This window comes from Cavia porcellus, unplaced genomic scaffold (assembly GCF_034190915.1).
Source record: "Cavia porcellus strain 051 isolate PalLab524CR breed Dunkin Hartley unplaced genomic scaffold, mCavPor4.1 scaffold_26, whole genome shotgun sequence".
NCBI lineage: Eukaryota > Metazoa > Chordata > Mammalia > Rodentia > Caviidae > Cavia > Cavia porcellus.
Genome location: NW_026947509.1, coordinates 41,896,977 through 41,922,653, shown reverse-complemented (window position 1 = coordinate 41,922,653; position 25,677 = coordinate 41,896,977). Strand labels below are relative to the sequence as shown.

The 25,677-nt window shown below is 39.9% G+C and overlaps 1 protein-coding gene across 5 annotated transcripts in view; it reads right to left on the bottom strand.

Moving 5' to 3' along the window:
* Positions 1-1,163: 1,163 nt before the first annotated feature.
* LOC100713954 (cytochrome P450 20A1) overlaps positions 1,164-25,677 on the bottom strand; it is a 62,701-nt gene continuing 38,187 nt past the window's right edge. For 4 of the 5 annotated variants that reach the window (XM_063237285.1, XM_003474449.5, XM_063237287.1 and 1 more), the window contains 7 exons: positions 21,073-21,188; positions 19,775-19,829; positions 16,514-16,634; positions 4,657-4,768; positions 4,038-4,102; positions 1,858-1,947; positions 1,164-1,748 (listed from right to left, as the gene is read on the bottom strand). In XM_063237285.1, the coding sequence (XP_063093355.1) occupies positions 1,598-1,748; positions 1,858-1,947; positions 4,038-4,102; positions 4,657-4,768; positions 16,514-16,634; positions 19,775-19,829; positions 21,073-21,188 (710 nt within the window). In that variant the 3' untranslated portion in view covers positions 1,164-1,597. The remainder of the gene's footprint in view (positions 1,749-1,857; positions 1,948-4,037; positions 4,103-4,656; positions 4,769-16,513; positions 16,635-19,774; positions 19,830-21,072; positions 21,189-25,677) is intronic. The other variant, XM_063237286.1, reaches the window with a different exon arrangement.

Below are 25,677 nucleotides of genomic sequence, written 5' to 3'. Positions count from 1 at the left end.
TCCCCAGCCCGACAGAGCAGTTTTTTAAAAGTCGTTTTCTCCTGTGAAAGCTATTTGTTGTTACTTTGTCCATTGTATACTTTTACTAGTTTGTATAAGTGCTTCATATGTAATATGGATGTTATGCAAATTTATATACATACACACAGACACACACACACCAGCTATGTATATTGGTTAATGCTCTTTCTCTTTTTTATGGTTTTACATTGTGTCAACTTGAGACTTCTAACAGTTTAACTACGTAACTCAACAGCTCGGTATCCTGAGGTGCAGAGGACAAGCAGTTATTGTTCACTGTGTAGATCTGAGGTGGTCAGAGCTTTAAGTGATTCCGCAGGGACCAGGGTCTTTGGTTTGTAACATCCTCAGCCTGTGCAGGAGGAAGGCAGACAGATAGTGTGAATGCTGCACGCACTTCACCGAGCAGCGTGCATACAATAAAAGGCAAATGAGTTGGCATTCATTGCTGATGCTTCTTCTTCGGAGCTCCAGTGCTGGGCCTTCAGCTTGGTCGTCTTTCCTGGCTTCTGGCACTATTCGGCCCCTGAATGTCTGCTCATCTGACTCTGTGGCTGACCACTGTAAGCCGATCTTGTAATTTCTTACACAGTTGTGTATCTTGTGTGGTATCTGTTTCTCTAAACCCTGATTCTCTCTACCTCCTGTTCTCCCTCTCTCTCTCCCCTCCCCCAAGACAGGTCTACATTACCTCTGCTAGCTAGCACTGAACTTGCAATCTTCTTGCACTGGACTTCTAAGTGGCTGGATTACAGGTGTGGGGCTTCAGTCCAGCTCTCTTCTTTTTTACTGACAGATTTATTATGTCTAGAATGCGACAAAATAATAAAACCCACACTTAAGAATTCTGCTTCTTCCACAGATGTCAATTAGTAGAATAATAGGGCACTACAAGATGTCCAGTGCAACAGAGGCCCCAGCTCGTTTTGGCCTGTCATGGGAGAGGCCTGCTTCCAAGCACATCCAGCATCATCCAGGGGATTGGGCCTGTTCCTGATGAGCCTGGTTGTGAACCCCTGAATGAGCACTGATGTGTGGGGAGGCAAACATACATGGAAGAATACTCAATGAATTATTCAAACTTAACAGAAATGATCAAAGCAAGCTAACAGCCAGGAGATAAAAATAATCCAAAAGAGAAATTATAGTAAATCCTCTTTATTTCCCTTTAAAGTGATTCATTTAAAGTACAAAAAGCAATTAGGACTGTGTTTTTCTTTATAAACATTCAGAAAAAACGATTCCAACTTGTACAAGATAATTTCTCAAAAAAAAAAAAGATAATTTCTCTCTTCTAGAATATTCATTTTAGAGATCAAAATAAGAAAACGATAAAAATAATGGCTTATAAAATAAAAATTAAAAATAGAAAACTAAGCTCTCTATTGGACGTATCAATATATTGGTGTAATTAAGTATAAGTGCATTTCATGCATTAAGAAAATCTAATATAAAATTTACATAATAAAGTAACACTAGGCATTTACATTATAAAATGATACTTGGACTTATCATGTATTTTCTAAATGGTCATTTTCTTCAGTCTATTTAACAAAATTTTTAAATGTGCACAATTTTAAGTTCTCTTTGAGACAGTGATCCAGACTTCCTCCCTTGTGGCTGTAACCAGTTCGTACTTTGTTTCCACGACCTGCCCCATCACAGGAAGGAGGCAGAGTCTCCGCACCAACACACTCAGAAGGACTGTGGCCGCCATATACGCAAACCTAGGAAGCAAGAAAACTGACCAGTTACTAAACACTGTATTTCAATAGTAGCCTCCCAAGTTCTAAGTCTAGGATCTTTTCCTTTCATGTAATTTGCTCCACTATTCACCTCAATTCTGGACATTCCTGTGTGCCTGAAAATCCAAGCGAAGAGAAAGTTTTCATCACTGAGTCATCATCAAAGCGATCTGGATCAAACCTGGAAAGAAATTTGGGGTTAATCACAATATAGCTCCACTGGTATTTTACATATTGACATAAATAAACCACAGCTTTGTAACAAAACCTAAAGTCTTTTTTTGGTACCAAGGATCAAACTCATGACATTGCATTTGCCAGGCAGGAGCTTGTGCTGCTGAGCTAAACCCCTGGCCCCTCAAAATTGATGGTTTTTCAGTCTAGTATTTAAAGCTGATGTATTTCATCTTTCAGGTAGAATATCTGGGCCAGAGATTTAGCTCAGTGGCACAAGTACCTGCCTGGCAAGCATAAGGTAATGAGTTTGATTCTCTGTGCAAAAAAAAGAAAAAAAAAAAAAAAGAATATTTACATTATCATCCACTCCAGTCACCGAATTTCACTGAGAGGTAGTACTCTGATACACTGCCAGCACAGTAGCAGTAGTAGTTGTAGCAGTTTTGCACTGCTATTTTTCAGGGGTTTTTTGTTCGCTTTTGAGACAGAGTCTCACTATGTGGTTCAGGCTGGCTTTGAACTCATGGTGATCCTCCTGTCTCAGCCTCCTGGATGTTGAGATTACAGGCATGTGCCACCATGTCCACATCAGTGCTGTACTTCTATGCATATTTTCTTTTTTTTGGTACCTGGTATCGAACTCAGGACCTCGCACTTACCAGGCAAGCACTTGAACTACTGAGCTAAATCCCTGGCCCTCTATGCATTTTTTCTAATAAGTAAGTCACATCTAAATACTTTTTTTACAGGGAGAGTAAGTTTAAAGTCAGCAGTTCACTCAATGAAACTCACTACAATAGAACAAGAAAAATTTTTAAATAATGATAATAAATGATGAAGCTGCAGAGAAACTGAACGTGTTGGTAAAGTAGTAGTAGAAAATTTCTGAAAAACAGCCTGGCACTTTCATGCTAAACTAAACACCTATTTTACCATGACTCTTGGCCACAAATACATCCCAAAGAAAGGAATTTTTTTTTTTTTTTTTTTTGGTACCAGGGATCGACTCAGAACCTCATGCTTGCCAAGCAGGTACTTATGCCACTGAGCTATATCCCCGGCCTCCAAGAAAGGAAATTCTATGTTCAAACAAAAACTTGTATGAATGGTTACAGGCATTTCATTTACAACAGCGAAACATTGGAAACAACTGTAATATCCCTCATTAGGTGAGTAGTTGGAATAATTCTGACACCTACACACAATGGAATATTACTCAGCCACAGACATCAATCAGTTCAGTGAACATTTTGATCCTCCTCTTTGTGACAATTATACCAGAACCACAAACGATCTAACCCTCCTTGAGGTCTGTCTCAGGCCTGTGCACTCCTGGTGCTATCAATAGTCTCTTGGGGTCTCCACATGGTATGGGGAAGCAAGTGCCCAGCCTCAGGAAGGCTATATCTAGGCAAAATGCCACCACCGGTATCTCCTAAATTTGATTATATCTGACTTCTAAAGATCATTTCCACATTTGAGAATCTATTTCTTCCACCATTTTCAATTTGTAGACTAGATTTTCTGAGTACTTTGTGGGCAGCAATATCAGAAGTCTCAGCACTTCTGTCTAATCTTAAATTAACTCCATTTGTAACCTTTTTCTAGGACAATAAATCCTCCACTGCTGCTCTGAGGTGGTTTTACCAGCTACGCTTCTGGGAATTAAACAACAGTAACTCTGTCCTTCACTTTTGCCCTGTCTGCACACATGACACATATACACATGACACAACACCTATCTCTGGATTCTCCTATGGAGCAGAATAGCTGTGACCAATGGAGTGGAAAAAGAAACCCAGCATAAGCAATGCCTGCTTAACAACAAAAGAATTCCAGAATCCTACTGAGCTTAAAGATGCAGAGATGAGGCAAACAGATCTTAGGATACAAGTGGCAATAAAAGAGTAGCAGACAGAAGATTCATGGAAGAGGAAAAAGATCAAAGAACACAGGAAAGGAAGGCAGTGGCTTTTGTTTATTGTATTATTGTCACAAACGGAATTTTCTCCCCAAAACTTAGAAAAAGAGAAACGCAAAACATGTAAACACATAAAAATTAGCAATCATGAAGTAGGAACAGTTACTTCATACTTGTATGGTGATGGCCACGTATTTGGATCCTGAAGTACTACCCCGAGGGCATACAGGACCAGGGTCTGAAAGGGAGCAAGTCAAATTAGGTGGTGAAGGTAAAATCAATTCATCCTACAGTTTCATGCATTTGTTTGCTTGCTTTTCCAGTACTGGGGATTGAATTAACTAATTAATTAAGAGACAGGGTCTTGCTACAGAGTTTAGGCTGACTTTGAACTCACTATGTATCTCAGCCTACCTCAAATTTACTGCAAGTCTCTTTCCATAGTCTCATAAATGCTGCGATTACAGGCCTGTGCCACCATGCCTGGCTACTTTTTATACTTAAATTCAATTTCTAAGACATGTATACATGTGTTTGCACAGAGTGTAACATACATAGAAAAAAACATATAAAAAACATACTAAACTATGGACAACAGTATATATATGGAAGGAAGGCTTCTCTATTATTTGAACTTTAAGCCCATATTATTTTGGAATTTTTTTTTTAAAAGATTGTGTCTTTGATAACTAATATATAGCATTTACTTACTTTAAGCAATAAAAATTTTAAATACATATTAGAAGAGCTGGCAAAAGCATCTAAATGAGTTATAAATGTTGTGTTTCCCACCTCTCTAGGAATAATGAATTGATCAATCTTTCCTTCAGTATCTTGAAGCTGGGCAGAAACTGGGGTCAACTTGGTAGTTCGAACCGTTTCACAAAGCACTTGCCGACAGTACCTGTTTCAAAAATTTTAAACAGCATTGTTGAAGTCATTAAATGCAATACACGTTACAGAATGAATATCAAAATCATATGATCAGTACTGAGCACGTGGGTGTAGAGTGGAGGCGGTTGTGGGACCTGCAAATGTAGGCGGCGCTGTGCGTGCAGTGGGTTGTGGCAGCTCTGCGTGGCTGTGCTAACCCTGTGTGGCGCTTTGGCTACCTCAGGGAGGGCATACACATCAGAGTTGGTCAGGAGATGCAAGGTCTGTATGCACGTCCACATTCTTCAGGGCTCAGCAGTATCTGAAGCCATAAAGATCTGGTGCACATCTTCAAAACTGGCTTAGATCTGTGTTGTGTGGAACTATATATTGGTGGAGAGAGAAGAGGAGCATGCATGCTTGGAATTCTGTCGTGAACTCCATGTTAAATCATGTGACCTGATCGATGGTGATGTTACAAGTCATCAGAGAAGGACACGGCGGACAAATAACAGCAGCCATGGAGGCTCTCTGAGATTACCAGTTTAGAATCCAGGAGCGGTGCCATGTGAGGAGTCCTACATGAGAGGAGATGTACCCTGCCGACCCAAGAATGAACTAAGCTGAGAGAAACCAACTGGAAATGCAATCCTGATATTATAACAGGAACAGATAAAGTCTCGGTGCAGAAGCTGGATCCCATGCCATTGGAAGCCGGGATTTGAATTTCCTGCTGCCAATACAGTGTCCCAATCCGCACGGCAGGGAGAGAGACGTGCGAAAGCTCTAAGAGCTGGAATCCACGAACCAAACGGCGTTGAGAGTGGGACTGGCAGGGAGCCCTACATCGACCTGCCAGTGAGTGAGCAGAACAGGGACCCTTCCATAGACTAGGAGACTCCAACAGAGGACATTCTGGGAACGAGCAGACTAGCTGGAACAGGGCCCTGCAGTGACTTTAGTCGCATATTCCCCTCTCAAGCAGGAGTGGTGGGGAGCGCTTGACCTGGTGATGCCGTGGACTAAGATCCAGTAGGCTAGCCCAAATCAGGTCCCTGCGCCTGGCAGTGCACCCTAGCAGTGAAGCATTCAGTAGGCTGACCTGGAGGGGTGGGCCCAGCAGAGGCTGCCCAGGTATGTGTCTCCCTAGTACACTGCAGTGGGCGGGAACACCTAGCCAGCAGATTCAAACAAACTGTAACAGAAAAAGAGAAAAAAAGAAGGGACTTCTGGGAGAACATGGCAGACAGATAACAGCTACTACGGAGGCTATCTGAAAGACTCGGCTCAGAAGTCAGGAAGGGTACGGAGTAAGGAGACATAAGCTGGTGGAGATATGCTCTGCTGACTCAGGAACGAACTGGGCTGAGAGAAACCAACTTGGAATGCAGTCCTGGTGCTAAAACAGGAACAGAAAAGCCTCAGTGTGGAGGCTGGAGCCCGCACCATTGGAAGCTGCGATTTGGGTTTCCCGCTGCGAGGCGGCTGCCTCTATATCAGCTCCGCAAGGAGAGAGATGTGCGGAAGTTCTGAGAATGGGAATCTGCAAACGGAGTCGAAAACAGGATGGGCAGGGAGGCGTGCACTGACTTGTGGTGAGGTGAGTGAGAGAAACTGACACTCTACCACAGTTTGACTCCAGCGGAGGACATTCTGGGCCCGGGCTGTCCTGCGGGAGCAGGGCGCGATGGCGACTTCAGCCACACATCCCCCTCTCAGGTGGGATTGGTGAAAAGTGCCTGGCCTACGTGACACTGCTGGCAGACCCACTACACTAGCCCAACCCAGATCCCAGAGCCTGACTGTGGCCGAGAGGGGCAGGCCCCGCGTAGGCTGTCTGGTCTGGAACTTCCTGGTGTGCTGCGGTGGGTGGGAACACCTAACCAGCGCAATTCGATCAGGCTGTAGCTGACAGGGAGGGAAGCTGGGCCTCCTATGTAAGCTTGCATATATAAGGAACAGAGAATATGGGAAGAGGCAGCAACAAGAAAGGCTCCTCGGCCCCCAATTATGAGAAACAGGTAATAGCGGACACCGCACCAATAGACATAAAGCACCATATAGAGAGCCTCATAGATCAGTTCAGGAATGAAGTTATCAATGACCTGAAGCTAGAAGTATGCAGAATAGTTAGAAAAATGCTAAGAACCACCCAAGAAAAAAACAGATGGTGGAATGCAAGAACAGAAAAAGAGGGGAGAATTGTTTGATGGAGAAAATAGAGAAAGCATAGAATACGTGAAGCAGGTTCAAAGGGACTACCAAGAAACTAAGAAGTCTATCGAAAACTGGCATAACAGCTTGAAAGAAACTAAGGACAGACTATCTGAACTGGAGGGCAGATTTGTAATATGGGAGAATGAAATGAAAAACTTCTTAAAAATAACAAAGAAACAAACAGCAATAATACAAAGACAAGAAGATGATAAGAGGATCCATAACTAAGGATTAAGAACATAAAAGAAGAAGTAGGGACACAAACAAATGAATTACAAAAGCTACTCACAGAAATAATCCAGAAGAATTTTCCTAATTTAGCAAAAGGTAAAGATACTCAGATGTATGAGCTATACAGGACCCCAGCTACCTACAACCCAAACAGAGCAACACCCAGGCATATAATAATAAAAATTCCAGAAATTCAATACAAGAACAGAATATTAAAAGCTGTCAGAGACAAGAAACAGACCACTTACAAGGGAACACCCATCAGAATTACAGCAGATTTCTCTGCACAAACCATCAAATCACAAAGAGCGTGGGGGGAAATAATTTAAGCTTTGAAAGATAATAATCTCCAGCCAAGATTGAGATATCCTGCACAACTGTCCCTGGAAATTGATGGAAAAACAAGGTGCTTCCAGGATAAAGAGGAACTGGGGGAATTTGCAACCACCAATTCAACCCTACAGAAAGTATTGCAGGATATTCTAAAAAAAAGAAAAATACAAAGAACCCAGAAATAGTGGCAGGGAGGCCACAACGAATGGAGCAGAGAACAAAATGAAGAAGACAAATGGACAGCTACTGACAGAAAAAGAGCTCAACAGAAATGAGGCAGAGAAGATTGGATGATAGGAACAGCTATTTTGGAGAAAATGACACCTTAATAGGTAATACTGATTTAGTATCATCTTGTTTTGAAGTCTCATCAAGCTTTTGTTCTTCTGTCTCCATTGGTCTAAATAGGTTGTATCTTACTGGATTTTATTATGTATGATAGTATAAGCAAAAACCTTTTAAAGACAAGGAGATTATACAGAAACCATTGTTCATTTTCTGTTAGTCGATTCTAAATACCCTGTAATGCTGTCATTCTCTTAAATGGTTTTACATTGTTTTGATATATTTAATGCTACAGTATACGAAGTTGTACTCAAGGATTTCAAGGAAAGAGACAATATGGTAACTACATTTATGTCAGGATTATCTGGTGGTGAAACACTATTCTGCTTAAATGGTTATGTTTTGATCTGCGCTGTTTTGCTGTTATGTCCTCCTTTATCTCAATTTCCACTCCATTATTTACTTTTTTATTTTTATCCTTTTAATTAAGGGAAAAATAAATAAAATTAGCATGATATATTATAGTAACCCACGTTGACTTTCCATTATCTCGATTTAAAGCCCTGTATTACTCTCACCATCTTGTTTTTGACTGATGTTCCCCTATTCTGTTTTGCTGGATAGTATCAGGTTCAAAAGTTTAGGCAACAGCTGTGAAGATAATGAGATTCATTATGACGCCCATTCTCGTTGACTTTTATCTACTTTTGAAGACCTACAATGTCTCCAGTGTTTTGGTTTTGTCGGTTTTGTTCTTTACTGTTTTGCTCAATTTTATTATAACTAATGATATAGGCAATTCTATTAGAGATAGCGGGAGGCATTATGGTAACCATTGTTGATCACCTTGTATTATGTTTTAACATTATCTATTATGTCCACCTTTTTGATTTGACCGACTCTGTTCTGTTATGTCACATTTGGTTTTACTCTCTTCCAAAAAAGTAATAAGAACTGTGGGAGCAATGAAACCCAAAATGTGTAATAGTCATTGTACCAAAGAGAGGAAAAAAAGTGCTCTAAACTATATAACTGCATGTATATTTAAGTGTATAAGATAGAAAATGATATCACTGAGTTTTATTGGATCATTGAACAGAACTGTTTGCAGTATCATCGTTGGAATGTCCACTTTACAAGCTTTAATTTTGTGACTTGAACAATTATTTCTAAGATGACAATATGTAATCCATTAACTAGTGATTTCCTACTGTTTATTTTTTTTTCTGTAAATCTGTATAACTTGTACCCTTTCTCTGCTTTTCTTTTCTCCTTAAATAAAATTTTTAAAAAATTAAATTAAAAAAAAAAAAGAGAGAGAAAAAGAAACTGGGCCTCCTACATATGCTTGTATGGAAGGAACAAAAAGTATGGGAAAAGGGAGCAACAAGAAAGGGTCTTCAATCCCTAATCCTGAGAACATTGATGCAGGAAAGGTAAATGCAAAAGAGAATGAAGACAGAAAACATGCAATATCAAACACGGCACCTATAGACGTAAAGTGGTATCTCCAGAGCCTCATAGACGAGTTCAAAAATGAAGTATTTAATGAAATAAAGCAAGAAATAAGTAGAATAGTTAGAGAAATGCTAAGCACCGCCCAAGAAAAAACAGATGGTGGAATGGAAGAACAGAAAAAAAGGGGAGAATTGTTTGATGGAGAAAATAGAGAAAACATAGAATATGTGAAGCAGGTTCAAAGAGATTACCAGGAAACTAAAAACTCTATTGAAAGCTGGCATAACAGCTTGAAAGAAACTAAGAATAGATTATTAGAACTGGAGGACAGATTTGTAAGGTGGGAGCATGAAATGAAAAACTTCTTAAAAATAACAAGAAAACAAACAGCAATAATACAAAGACTAGAAGATGATAAGAGGATCTATATTTACTTTTTTTTTTTTTGTCTTTTTTCGTTTTTATCGGTACCGGGCATCGAACTCACGACTGCCTGCTTCCAAGGCAGGCGCTTATGCCGCTGAGCTAAATCCCCAGCCCCATAAGAGGATCTATAACTTAAGAATTAAGAACATAAAAGAAGTAGGGACTCAAGCAAATGAACTACAAAAACTATTCACAGAAATAATCCAAGAGAATTTCCCTAATTTAGCAAAAGGTAAAGATACTCAGATGTATAAGGCATACAGGACCCCAGCCACCTACAACTCAAGCAGAGCAACACCCAGACATATAATAATCAAAATTCCAGAAATCCAATATAAGAACAGAATACTAAAAGCCGTCAGAGACAAGAAACAGATCACTTAGAAGGGAACACCCATCAGAATTACAGCAGACTTCTCGGCACAAACCATCAAATCACGAAGAGTGTGGGGGGAAATAATTCAAGCTTTGAATGATAATAACCTCCAGCCAAGATTGATATATCCTGCAGAACTGTCCCTAGAAATTGATGGAAAAACAAGGTGCTTCCAGGAGAAAGAGGAACTAGGGGAATTTGCAACCACCAATTCACTCTACAGAGATTACTGCAGGATATTCTAAAAATGAAAAATACCAAGATTGCAGAAACAGTGGCAGAGCGGCCACAATGAATGGAGCAAAAAGCGAAATGAAGAGGACAAACTGACAACGAATGACAGAAAAAAAGAGCTCAACAGAAATGAGGCAGAGAAGGTTGGATGGTAGGAACAGCCATTTTGGAGAAAACAAGACATCATAATAGGTAGTGCTGATTTAATATCCTCTTGTTTTGAAGTCTCTTCAAGCTTTTGTTCTGTCTCCATCGGTTTTAACGTGTTGTATCTTATTGGATTTTATTATATGTGATAATATAAACAAAAACTTTTATAGACAAGGAGATTATACAGAAACCATTGTTCATTTTCTGTTAGTGGATTCTAAATACACTGTAATACTGTCATTCTCTTGAACGGTTTTACATTGTGTTGATATGTTTGATGCTATAGTATACAAAGTTATACCAAAAGATTTTAAGGGAAGAGACACTATGGTAACTACTATTATGTCGAGATTATCTTGTGGTGAAACACGATTTTGCTTAAATGGCTATGTTTTGACCTGCGCTGTTTTGTTGTTATGCCCTCTTTTTTATCTCAATCTCCTTTTTATTATCTACTTTTTCATTTTTATTCTTTTAATTAATGAAAAAATAAATAAAAAACAGCAGGATATATTATAGTAACCCACTTTGATTTCATATTAACTTGATGTGAAACTCTGTATTGTCCTCACCATCTTTTTTGACTGATTTTCCTCTATTCCGTTATGCTTGATAGTACCAAGTTTGAAAGTATAGGCAACAACTATGAAGACAGTAAGATTCATTGTGATGCCCATTTGGTTGTCTATTATCTTCTTTTGAAGTCCTCTAATGTCTCCAATGTTTTGGTCTTATTGGTCTTATTCTTTACTGTTTTGTTCAATTTTATTATAACTGATGATATAGGCAATTATTTTTAAGATAACAAGAGGCATTATGGTAACCATTGTTGATCATCTTGTATTTTGTTTTTACATTATGTCTTATGTCCATCCTTTTGATTTGACTGACTCTGGCCTTGGTATGTCACATTTGGTTTTACTTGTTTCATAAAAAAAAAAAAGTAATAAGAACTGTGAGAGTAATAAAACCCAAAATGTGTAATTGTCATTGTACAAAAGAAAGCAAAAGAAAGTTCTCTAAAAGATATAACTACATATATATTTAAATGTATAAGATAGATAACCATATTACTGAGTTTTGTTGGATCATTGAACAAAACTGTTTGCAGTCTCACTGTTTGAAAGTCCCCTCTATATGCTTTAATTTTGTAACTTCAACAACTATTTCTTTTTTTTTTTTTTTGTCTTTTTTCTTTTTTATTGGTACCAGGGATCGAACTCACGGCTGCCTGCTTGCAAGGCAGGCGCTTATGCCGCTGAGCTAAATCCCCAGCCCCTCAACAACTATTTCTAAGATAACAATGTAATTTACTAGGATTTCCTACGGTTTATTTTTTCTGAAATTCTGTATAACTTGTACCCTTTTTGTTTTTTGTTTTTTTTCTTTTTTCTCCTTAAATAAAATTTTTAAAAAATCCTATAATCATCTCAATAGACACACAAAGGGCATTTGATAAAACTCAACATCTCTTTATGACAAAAAGGTAAACAAATGGGGTACAAAGAAACAACTGAAGGGGCTGGGGATTTAGCTCAGCAGCATAAGGGCCTGCCTTGCAAGCAGGCTGTTGTGAGGTTGTGAGTTCGATCCCTGGTCCTGATGAAAAAGAAAAAGACAAAAAAAAAAAAAAAAAAAAAAAGAAAGAAACAACGGAATGAGGAACAGCTTTCAAGCATTTTCTCTAAAACCTGGAGCATAGCAAGGATGCCCACTTTCAGCACTTTAATCAGCACAGTACTGGCAGTCCTAGCCAGAGCAATCAGGCAAGAAAGATAATCAGAAATGGAGAAGAGAAGTCCAACTGCTGATGCTTGAAGATGACAAGATTTTGTACACAGAAAACCTAAGTATTCTGCCAAAAAACAGTCACAATTAACAAACTCAGCAAAGCTGCAAGATACAAAAATCAACCCTCGGGGCCAGTAATGTTACTATACATGCCAATAGCTAATTATCTGAAACAAAATCAAGAAAGTGATCCCAATTATAATAATTAGAAATAAAAGAAAGTAAAACAAAATAGCAAGGAATAAATTTAACCAAGGAGGTAAAAGTGAACATTATGAAACTTGGTTGATCGACTGGATGAATTAACATTGTAAACATGTCCATACTACAGAGATCCACAGCTTTAGTGTAATCCCTATCAAAACACTGACATTCTTCACAGAACTGGAAAAAATTCTGAAATTTGTATGGAACCACAAAAACCCTAAATAGCTAAAGTACGAGGTATCATATTACTTTTAAAATATAGTACAGAGCTATGGTAATCCAAACAACATGGCATTGGCATAAAAACACACACAGATAGGGGCTGGGGATTTAGCTCAGCGGCATAAGTGCCTGCCTTTCAAGCACGTGGTTGTGGGTTCGATCTCCAGTACCTAGTTAAAACACACACAGACACACACACACACAGACACACAGACACACACACACACACACACACACACAGAGACAATGGAATTGAACAGACAGCCTGTGCCTCTGCATTCCACTGATTTTCAACAAAGGTTCTAAGAATATGCACTGGAGAAAGGTTAACCTTTTTAGTAAGTAATACTGAGAAAACTGGATATCCACCTGTAGAAGAGTAAAACTGGACCCAGATCTCACACACTAACAAAAAGCAATTTGAAATGGATTAAAGACATATTTCGCCTAACTTAAATGTCACACAGTATATACATGCATCAAAACATCACAGTGTCCATTCATACGCACAACTTTCATATTTTTTGGTATCAGTTAAAAATGCTTTTCCTGGTACTGGGGGTTGGAGTCAGGGCCTTCACACTGAGCTACATCCTCAGCTCCCTCTTTTTAAAATGTTTTCTTTTGAGACTCTCTCTCACTAACTTGCTAAATTACCTGGGTGATATTCTTGCCTTGGCCTTCTGGAGTGTTCATCTCAGAAGAGGCAGTTTAAAATTTCTACACATATTAACAGTGTCGTCACCTGACAACTTTTTTTTTTTTTTTTTTTTTTTTATCTTTTTTGAGACAGGGTCTCTATGCAGTTTGGGCAGGCCTTGAGCTCACTTTGTAGCCCAGGCTGGTCTTGAACTCCCACGATCCTCCTGCCTTAACCTCTCGAGTGCTGGGATTACAGGCGTGAGCCACCACGCCCGGCTCCATCTGACAACTTCTTAAACTTTCCTAGTGTGAAATAATTCCATAATTCCTACTTGTGTAAAGACACATTACATGAGTTACAGGTATAAAAATTCCAGGTAGAGAACACATTTAAACAAAAACACTTCTAAAAATACCAGAAAAACTCCATGGACTGCTCTTAATGTTCTAATTTTACACATTCAAATTAGAAGGCGCTGGGCATAGAGGAGGCTGAGACAGGAGGATCACTGTCAGTTTGAGGCCAATTTGGGTTACATAGTAAGTTTAAGGCCAGCCTGAACTATATAGCAAGACTCTGTCTCAATCAATCGATCAATCAAATTAAAAGGAATCTTTAGGAGCACATAGAAGGTAAGTGGTACAGGATTCAAACTTTTACCTGACTTTTCCTGTGCTCCTACTTTTAACCACTATGCTGCTTTATGTGTCTTTAAGCCATAAACTCATAACACCTTACTATACAGAAATAACTGGCAATGCTAACAAAAATGTAGGCATAGTAATGCTGTAAACATGGCAACATTTCCATATGAAAAACAACAAAAATGGGTTGGGTATGGTGGCATGTTTGTAATTTCAGCACTAACCAGGATGGATGAGGCAGGAAGACATGAGCTGGAGGGCAGACTGGGCTCTATGAGCTCAAGGCCAGCCTGAAGCACACAGTGGGACCCTGTCTCAAAAAAACAGACAAATAAAGCCAACTAACAAACCAAAGCCCAACAAAAACAAAAACGGAAACATCTTTTCCCTTCCTTTTTGAGCAAGTATTTATTGGGTACTTACAACACAGGAAGCATTATTCTAGATATTAAGCTACAACAGTGAACAAAACCTGTTGCTTGTTTGTTAGTTTTGTTTTTGTTTTTTTTGTCTTTTTCTTTTTTATCGGTACCAGAGATCGAACTCGTGACCGCACACTTGCAAGGCAGGAGCTTATGCCGCTGAGATAAATCCCCAGCCCCGTTTGTTAGTTTTTTGAGTATCCTTATATACAGATCAGGCAGGCCTTGAAATCTCTATGTAGCCCTGGCTGGCCTTGAACTCATGGAGATCCTCCTGCCACAGCCTCTGGAGTACTGGGATTACAGACATCTCCCCACCCCCAAACCTGTTTTCTAAGAAGTTAGAATCTAGATGGCAGAGGAGAGAAGGTGAAGAGGACCTAGGATCAAAGGTTAAACAGGCTTGGTAAACACTAGGAGGAAAGACTTGGGAGTGTGATGGGAACATATGGAGAACACCTCATCTAGGGAGAGAGCTCTGCAGAGAAGCAAACACTTGGGGTAAGACCTATAAAACAACAAGAAGAATGCAGCCAGAGCAGAAGTGAAAAGCCACAACCTATATAGAGGCATTGTCTATTGAAAAGATAAGAAAGAGGGCTGTATCTGGAAATGGGTTCTCATAATGCTGAACCCAATGACACGAAGAAAGACAAAGTAAAAGAGAAAAAAAGCAGGAGAAGCATGTAAGGCTCGGATATTTTTAATTTCATTTTTTAACTCTTTTTGTTTTTTCAGTCAGGGTCTCACTCTACAGTCTAGGCTGACCTTAAAGTTGTGTGGCCAATCTAGCCTTGAACTCATTTAGCTCCTGGCTCGGCCTCCCAAGTGACAGTATGATAGGCATGTGCCATCGCATCCAGGAAAGGCTCAGTTCTTGAAATGCCTCATAAGCTGGTCAGAGAGTTTAACGTTTCTCTTAAAAACAAGAAGTGGCTGGGGATATAGCTCTGTGTCATAAGCACCTGCCTGGCAAGTGCGAGATTGTGAGTTTGATCCCTGGTACAAACAACGGGGAGAAGTCACTGAAGGACTCTAAATGGAGAGTCAACTAATCAGTTACAATTCCACACTTAGAAAGATCGTTGAGTGCAGTGACGCTCAGCTCTGGGTACATGTCTTCTGAGAAGCTCTTGAAGCTTCTCTTTTAGGGGCAGGGGTGTTGTGGACTAAAAATCTCTGATGCCCAGAGACTGAATTAGCCTGAATACATATCTGTGAACACACAGGTACTTTAAGAGAGCCTGAGTGAGTGGTAAGGTGGCTACCAGGCTCCAGCAGTGACATACAGAATGGCTGGAGAGAAGCAAGAGCCATGGCTTCATGTCATTGTAGTTCTTTCTAGAATTTCACACTAATGATGCAGCAGGCAGGCTTCTGTGCCGGACTCCAAGACTCCTTCACTCAGAACAGCAGGCCTTGCCCATGTTGGTGCATTGTATTGATACTTGCTCTTTGTTACTTAGTAGCACTCCACTGCATGGTGGTACTGCAGCCGTGCTCATCCATTTACCATTTACTTGAGCTACTCCCAGTCTGGGCTATTTTTAGCCCAGACTCTGTATGGAATTACAATAAGTACGTATTTAACTTTACAAAATCCTACCAACCCTTTTCCCTGTGGCTGTCCCATTTTGTATTCCCTCCAAAAGATATGAATGTCCCAGTTGCTTGACATCATTGACACTTATTGTTTGTTTTCTGCTTTTTTAAAGACAGAGTCCCAGCTGGGGGTTTAACTCAGGAACTCAGTGGCTTAAGCACCTACCTGGCAAGTGTAAGGTAGTGAGTTCAATCCCTGGTACCAAAAAGAAAGAAAGACAGACAGACAGGGTCCTGCTATGTAGTCGAGATTGGCTTTGAAATCATGATCCTCCTGCGTCAGCTTCCCAAGTCTTGGGATTACTGATGTGCACTACTACGCTTGGCTACAGGCACTGTTTAACACAGGCTAATTTAAAGACTTCTCAGAATTACTGATTTTTAAAACAAAGGTGAAATGTCCACGAAAATCTCTATATGTTGTAAGACTTATAAAACATATAGCTCTCTGAGATAGTAACATTATCCTTAAATTAGACAAAACAGCTCAAAGTTACCTTTTGATGACCTCTTCATTTTCTCACTGTATTCTTACCTGAGCTGCTCAATTTTCTCTGGTGTAAGAGGACTCTTCCCCAAAACCTGGTCTATCTCTTCATATAGTTTTTTTTGAACTTCTTCAGAAGTGGTTAAAAAATAGATCGTCCAAGTACATACTGTGTGAAAAATTAAATTAATAATAATGAAAACAGCTAATTCTTGGTTTGGGGCTAGAGTACAAAAAACAACTAATGGTCTTGTTTTGTTTTCCTCTTAATTTTTTCACCCCAGATACCCATGATAAATAAATGTTATAAATAAAACAGCATTTTTCATAGGATTTTTTTTTTTTTTTTTTTTTTTGGTCTTTTTGAGACAGGGTCTCACTATGCAGTTCAGGCTGGCCTTGAGCTCACTTTGTAGCCCAGGCTGGTCTCAAACTTGCAGTGATCCTCCCGCCTCAGCCTCCTGAGTGCTGGGATTACAGGTGTGCACCACCACACCCAGGTTCTTCTTAGGATTCTACATCACTGAATGGGATGTGAGTATTTATAGAATGAGATCATATGGTTTGGATGCTATCTTGTATCTGGCAAGTCTAATCACTTAATACATTTTATTTCAGACAAAACAGTAATGACATTTCATAGTTGAGGAACAGTCAATGCTAGTGATAGTGACGAACTACCTGTTTCACTCAACCTTATAAAATAAAAATATTATCACTAATAAAATGATTCACACAAATAAAATCAGCAGATTTATCTAAATACCAGTACTGCAAATGTGTCACTTATAACGGTAACTGTACAAGCTCCCAAAGTGTGACCAATTACTGCTTAGGACAATGATTCTAAAAAGCTACCCAGAGATGGCCAATTCCGCAACTTCGCATCCACAGATTCTCTTTCAGCAGGCTTGGGTTGAGGCCCAGAAATCTGTGCTTTTAACAATACGACTGCTGTTCTGAAGGGAGATCATTGGCTTGTGGCCTCTTTTTGCTTTAAACTGATTTATGGATTATATTCATGAGAGGAATGGAAATTTAAGAAAATTACATGAAGAACATAAAGAGAGGAAACGCAGTGGTTGTATTTCCTTTATAAATCCATTGCACCACTGAGCCACATCCTCAGACTTCCGCCCTTTTGGAATTTTACTTTGAGTCAAGGGTTTGCTGAGAATCTCACACTGGCTTCAAACTTGCAATCTTCCTGCCTCAGCTTCTAGTCACCTGCGATTACAGATGTGTGCCACTGTGCAACCTCATTACAGCTAAGCATTTCTCCCAGGAAACAACAGATGGGACCATCTGGATATACATACTATTTTTCCCTAGAATAAATTTAAACTGACACTATAGCTCTACTTTTTCTGTCAAAAACTTTTTAATATGCTGACGGTAATTTTTTTTTGCTAACAGTAATTTTTATCTCTACTTCCCAGTTATCTCTTTCCTGAGTGAATTTATTTTATTATTTTTTTGTGGCAGTGGGGGATACAATCCAGGGCCTTCTTCATGTAGAGCAAATGCTCCAACTTTCACAGCCTCCAAATGCAATGTTTTAAAAAATGTTTTAGTATCACTAAAATCAATAGCTATGTAGCACTCAGTTATTCAGTGACTGCTTGTCTGTAACTCTTTCCTATATGTGCTTCTTCCTTATGGCTTCAGAGTGGAGCACAGAGTTTCTATTTAACAGGAAATATGAAAAGCTGTACAAAGCACAATATGTAATATGATTTTATAACCTATACTAATATACAACTGAAGGAAATAGCACAAGGGTTGCATAGAATAACCGTTAATATACTCTGTTTCACTCTATCATCACTTAAATATAACCACTTATGTTTTGTGCTTTTACTTTTTCTATCATCAGTAAATGTATGACTGGAAACAGCGATAACAGTGTAATCTGAAGAACTTTAATGGTGATAGTGGGAACTGAACCCAGGTCCCTGAAAACGCTAGGCAAGCACTCCAACTCTGAGCCATATCCCCAGACTCCTGCCCTCTTTGAACTTTACTTTGAGTCAGGGTTTTGCGGGGTTTCCCACACTGGCTTCAAACTTTCAATCTTCCTGCCTCAGCTTCCAACCACCTGAGATTACAGATGTGTGCCACTGTGCAACCTCCCCATTACAACTAAACATTTCTCTCAGGAAACAAACAGTGCAGATAAGTAACTTGCTCAAGGCTAACACTGACTAGTAAATCAAGAACTGTAATTAAGGTTTTTTTGCCTGTGCTGACTTCCAAAAACTTCAGAGGCATCCTGAATGGTCATTTTTTTTTGTGGTGTTCAAACCACAAAATTAAATTAGATCCTTTGAAGATCTTTAGAAAAAATATGTTTTTTTTTATAAATCCGTACTGGGAATCGAACTTACGATCGCCTGCTTGGAAGGCAGGCGCTTATGCCACTGAGATAAATCCCCAGCCTCCCAAAAATATGTTTTTAATGTGATATATTTTTTAAGCATTTTAAAAAGTAGAATACATTATTTCTGATACATGCTTACATAAATCACATTTAATTGTAATATCTGGAAGCGTATAATTGTACTCATCATTGTAAAAAATAGCTATAAATGAAATCCTTCATGTGAACCTACATTTCCTAGGTTTTAAGCCAATAGCCTAATACTAGATTTTTTTTTTTTTTTGTCTTTTTCCTTTTTATCGGTACCAGGGATCTAACTCACGACTGCATGCTTGCAAGGCAGGCGCTTATGCCGCTGAGCTAAATCCCCAGCCCCCTAATACTAGATTTTAAGCCAATAGCCTAATACTTCCTGTAAGCACTCTAATACTATTCATACATATAAACATTTTAATCAATGTTGTGTGAAACTTAATTTAATCAATGTTGTATGAAAGAATTTCACTAATCTAAAAACCAGGGAGGGAACTTTAGATCACTCATTTTAGAATTTAGATCAAAATCAAAATCGCCTTCAATTCCCTCCTGTAAGTCCTGACCCCTGTGGCCTCCATCTCTACCTGGAGCCAGGGCAAGCAGCGGGGAAGCGCTCACACTCAGCTGGGAAGGTGTCAACAGCAGTGTATTTTAAAAGCACTAATGAGAACTTGCAGCCCAAAAATGTGCCAAGACATTTATGGCAATTTTCAGAGGTGGTATCAAGCATGTGGGGTGAAAAAAGTGCACCGTGTAAATCAAGCTTTTTAAATGAGAGTAAGAAGCAAGAAAAAGATGTCATAGATAGGTCTTGCAAATAGTGTTTTTTTTAGAATAGCTTAACCCTTGCAAATCTGGTAATCCATTTGAGAAAGAAATCAATTTATACTTACATTTTGCAGTTATTATGCAACCAGCCAGAGAAAATATCATACTGTCTTCTAGAATCTAGGAAACAAAATTAAGTTTAGAAGTACGAAATGCTAGATCTTATTGAAATAATCCTATTAAAATAATATCAGGGTCAACCAAAGGGGAAATATACATTATTTCTTTACCCTGATTAATATGAAAATATAATATAAAAAAACCCCCAAACATTATATTGCCTTTTGGATGCAATAAATATTTAGTTGCCGGTAGTGTTACTGGATCATGCTATGCTCTGATGAACTGATTCAGTCCTATTTTCTGGCCTGGCTTGGTGAAGCAATGAAGCCTTGGGAATAGTAGAGAAGAGACTAGCTCTGTCCTTGGAGCCTGATTCAATTTGTGAACCAACACAGACCCAAAAAACCACTTCCAGTCACCAGGACTTGCATGTGCTAAATGGGTAGATTGCTATGGTGAGTGGATGTGGAAATGAGTTCATTCCTGTCCTGTGCCTGATAACACCATGAATGCAATGGAGCCCAAGTGGTAATAGATGGGCACCATCAACAAGCCCAGCTGCCAAAACTTGTGGGAATGACCAGGCAGGTTGTTTGGAGACCAAGCGGCTTAGTCTAGAAAGGCTCTTACAAATCCTTCTCTTTGGGGCTGGGGATTTAGCTCAGGGGCATAAGTGCCTGCCTCGGAAGCAGGCAGTCGTTAGTGCGATCCCCGGAACCAATAAAAAGGAAAAAGACCACAAAAAAAAAAAAAAAAAAAAAAAAAAGGAAAAGAAAACAGGAGCTGGGAATTTAGCTCAGCGGCATAAGCGCCTGCCTTGCAAGCAGGCAGTCGTGAGTTCGATCCCTGGTACCGATAAAAATGAAGAAGACAAAAAAAAAAAAAAAAAAAAAGAAAAGAAAAAAAAACACAAATCCTTCTCTTTTCCTCTTTTTTTTTTTTTGTCTCTTTGAGACAGGGTCTTGCTATGCAGTTCAGGCTGGTCTCAAACTTGAAATGAACCTCCTGCCTCAGCCTCCCAAGTGCTGGTATTACAGGTGTGCCACCATGCCTGGTGAATTGTTCTCTTTTATCATCAGAGAATTTGACCTCAGCATTTGTTTACCCAAATATTAAATAATATACAGCTGCCTCAAAAAACTAAATACTGTAAAAGTCAACCAAGTACTTAGTGCTACTTATGGTATACAATAAAAAAAAAGCTATTGAGTTCAGGAGGGATGTGGACTATAGGGAATGAAAAGTACATGCTACTCATATGGATTATTTTTATTTGATTAATATTTAACAGTTACATCACCTGTTGGTCATTAAGGTTTCCCTGTACTAAGGAGTCAATGAACGTATGTTGACTGAAGCTCTTTTCTTTGCGTTCTTTTATGATTTTCTTTAAAATCGATTCCAATTGACCAAGTGCTTTAAGAAAAACAAAAAAATTTTAGAACACAAGCATTTGTGGAGACGAAACTCTCTAAAATTAAACCTGTACAATGTTTCATGCGCAAAATAAAACCTTTAGAGATAATAACCAACAATTTTTTTTCAGGATTGGGGGTTGAACTCAGGGCCCCATGTAAACTAGGCAAGCACTACACCACTGGGCTATACTACCAGCCCAACAACCAACAATTTATAAACTCATCTAACTTTCTTCTCATCCTACTTTTTGTTAAATTTAAAATACATAAACCAGGCATGGTGGTGTAACCCTGGGAAGCCGAGGCAGGAGGATCACAAGTTTGAGCCTATCCCGGGCAACTCAGTAACTTAGAGAGATCTGTCTCAAAATAAAATGATAAAAAGAAAGGACTGAGGATGTAGCTCAGTGCAAAGTCTCTGGACCCAGTCTCCAGCACTAGAAAAAATACAAAAAAAAAAAAAAAAAAAAAAAAAGAGAGCACACAGAGCATTTAAGTACAGTTTAAGGCATACTTATAAAGCAAATAACCATGTCAATCCCACTCAGGTCAAGGAACAGAACAATGCCAGCAGCTGAGAGGACCTAAACATACAAGCTTCTCCCTTCATGGTATCCACTTCCTTTCTAAATTCTATGTTGCTAGCCTCTTCCTTCTTTCAAACCTGGTACTGCTCATGGAGGGACACAAGGACAGAAACAGAGGTGAAATAATCAGAAAAGTAGATCAAAAACCTAAAAGATCTGCTGCAGTCCTCACTGATGCAGTCAGCAATGCTCCCAGGACTGTGGATACCCCAGCCTCCACCCTCTCCTTCTGTCTTCCTGCCTGCTGCCCATTTTTTTTTTTTTAAATCTGTACTGGGGATCGAACTCACGACTGCATACTTGCAAGGCAGGCACTTATGCCGCAGAGCTAAATCCCCAGCCCCTGCTGCCTTCTTTTTGATTCCTTCTTGCTCTTGAATTATTTCCCATCTCCCCTTCCCTCCTCTCAGGATTGAACCCAGGGCCTCAAGCATGCTAGACAGGTGCTCTGCCACGGAGTTGGAGCTACAGCACCAGCCCCACAACCCCGGGCTTTTGAAACATGTTCTTACCAAGTTGCCCAGGATGGCCTCGAACTTGTGGTCCTCCCGTCTCAGCCTCCTGAGTTTCTGGGCTTCTTGGTCTATATATATTCGCTAACTTAGTGATCTCTCTCATCTCAAAGCTTTAAATTTTTTTTTAAAATTTTTATTTTGAAAGTATACAACAGAACAAGTCAGAATAAAGCCAACTAAGATCGTACAGTGAAATTGGTACAGAACTTCACAGCAGGTTACCGGGAAAATAGTAATAGGTATCACAGTATATTTTGTTATCTTTATAATAATTGTTCTTTCAATCCCATATATCAAAATGAGATGAAATATAGAACACTATAGAACTTATCAAAACAGAATATTGAATAGAGCAGTACCATTAATCAGAAAAGAGCAAAACAGTAATAAAAATATTTGCCTTCAAAGAAATGGTAGAAGGAAGTCCCCCTTATTTGCTATGGTCAACCTCCCAGGAGATGTTCAGATTTCTGGTTCCCACTTGCTAATGGACGGGGAGGGGGAGGAGAAGGAGGATAGGGGAAGTGGGATATTTGACTCTAGGCCATGTAGCAGTAGGTTCACTATTGCTAAGCAGGGAGGCAGAATGGTCATTTGTTTTCACAACGTCCTCATTTCCAACATGGTGTGGATCTCAGGAGACACTGCTGGTTCTCCCCCTGGAAGGGCTGCAGTCTGCCACCCTGCCTCCGCTTACAGGGAGGGGAGGTGCTTACTTGGCTTCCCAGAGTCCTAAGTTCCAACATGGCGTGGATCTCAGGAGACACTGCTAGTTCTTCTTCTTTTTTTTTGTCTTTTTCATTTTTATCGGTACCAAGGATCGAACTCACGACCACCTGCTTGCAAGGCAGGCGCTTATGCCGCTGAGCTAAATCCCCAGCCCCTGACACTGCTAGTTCTCCCCCTGGAAGGGCTGCAGTGGGCCACACCGCCACCACTTACCAGGGAGGGGAGGTGCTGGCTTGGCTTCCCAGAGTCCTAAGTTCCAACATGGCGTGGATCTCAGGAGAGACTGCTGGTTCTCCCCCTGGAAGGGCTGCAGTCTGCCACCCTGCCTCCGCTTACCAGGAAAGCTTTAAATTTATGTACCAAACAATTTCACATTTTTACTTCTAGTGAGAATCTTTTCCCCTGAGCTCTACATTCATATTTTTAACCACAAAGTCCACATCTCCACTTGGATGTCTAAAACACCTCAACATGAATGATCAGCTGATTTATCTGTCCTGTGAAATCTGGATCTTTCCATAGGCTTCCTTGTCTGACTTCATTTTCCAGTTATTCAGGCCTAAAATGTCCCTGTCCACCTCACCCACACTCTGCACTTGGTCTGTCTGCCAGTGCTGATGGTTCTATCTTCAGACACAGGATGGTTCTTTTTGTTGTTGTCTTTTATTTTCTGCTGTCTGCCGCCTGGCCAAGCCCCGTATTATTGCACTTCCATGAATAGCCACCTAAGCAGTCTATCTGCTTCTGGTTTGGACCCCAGCAGTCTACCTCAGATGCCAGAGCAAGCCTCTCAAACACAACTGAGATCTTAAACGCTCAGAAGCATCATAGCTCAGAGTACCAAGCCAGTCACATGGTGGTCTACAAGCCGTGTAAAGCTGTGTCCCTCCCTAGTCTTTTGACCTCAGCCCCTTCTGCTCCTCTTATTGTTCACTTTAGCCACACTGTTGTCCAGCATACCAGGAAGCTACCCTCCTCAAAGACTCTGCAGCCATATCTCCACTACATGGAATCCTCTTCCAGACATGACTGATTTCCCTTCCTCTACAACTATTAAAACATAATCTCACTCAATGGGGCCTGTCCTAAGAACAATTTAAAACTGCACCCTTGCACCCCAGCACTGTCCATCTCCATTCTGGTTCTACTTTTCTCCACAGCATTTCTTATCTTCTAACACCCCAGTTTACTCATTTAGATGACTGTCTCTTTCCACCATGTGTTGCTACAAGAGCAACAATTTTTTCTTTATTCACTGACATCTCCCCAGCACCAGAAACAATCTTCTACAAGCATTTATGGAGCTGAATGAATGTAACACGAGACATTTTAAACAACATAATGCAGCAGTACCTAAACTTTGCACTACATGAGAATCACCTGGGAAGCTTCCAGCAAAGCACAAGTCACACCTGACACCAGTTAGGTCTGATGTGCAGAGGTAGGAGCCAGGCTTCTGTACTTTCAAAATCTAAAAAGTACAGCAAAGTTCAGGGATTACTGCTGTATATTCTTCACACCACTGAGTACATCAGAGTAACTTGCAGAGCTTGTCAAAGATATCTAATGCCCAGGGTGTGGAGTAAACTCATCTTGTACAGCGTCTCATCTGCAACTTTTGGGTTAAGCCTCCCAGGTGACTCTAATGTGCAGAGCAGGCTGGGAAGTATTCACTTAAGCAAAGGATGCTCTGATGAAGCCATGGAACTCTTTCGATAGCAGAACCTGAGGCCTGGGACGCAGCTCAGTGGCACAAAGCTTGCCAAGTACGCTCTAGGCTCTGGGCTTGAGCCTGGCAAAAAGAAACCCATTTGCCATACAAGCTCTTTGCTCGTGTGACTGCCCAAGAACATATGCTAGACAATTCACTCAGATTTAAGACTCAAAAGGTATACATTATTTTCATTTCACATTAATTTAACCAGTATTTCTGAGGCACATTATCAAGGAAATTAATGTCAACACATTCAACAGCAGATGTCAATTCAATTGGCATTCTAAAAAACTTGTGTTGAATATCAAGAATCACTAAAATAGGAAACTGATAAGAACAGGGATTTTGTCTCCTTTACACAGAAGAGGGTGTGGTGCTACAAGGCCATAATCCTAACACATGGGAGGCTGAGGCAGGAGGATCACTGCAAATTCAAGGCCAGTCTGGACCCCTGAGTGAGTTCAGGACAAGCTTAGACTATACAGTAACACAGGAAGTCACAATTAAATATTTGTTAAAAGAATGAAGAGAATTCTGAAATGTAATATTATTATACTGTACATGGAAAATTACTGTTTTTTCTTAAATGTGGGAGGTTCTCATTATGTTTCACAGACTGGCCTTAAACTTCTAGGCTCAAGCAACCCCTCTGCCTCAGTTTATGGAGTAGCTGGGATAATAATGGGTGTGTGCCACTGTACTCTATTAGCTTATTTTAATTTACTCTGTGTGCTTCCAAAAAAAGGGTAGCACTCAGGAGGATGAGGTAGGAGGATTGCTGTGAGTTTGAGGTCTGCCCGGGCTTCCAAGTGAATTTAAGGTCAGCCTGAACTATGGAGTGAGACCCTGTCTCAAACAAAACAAACTAAAAGTTTCTGTGTATATTTTATTTTATTTTTTGGTATCAGGGACTGAACTCACAACCTCACATTTGCCAAGCAG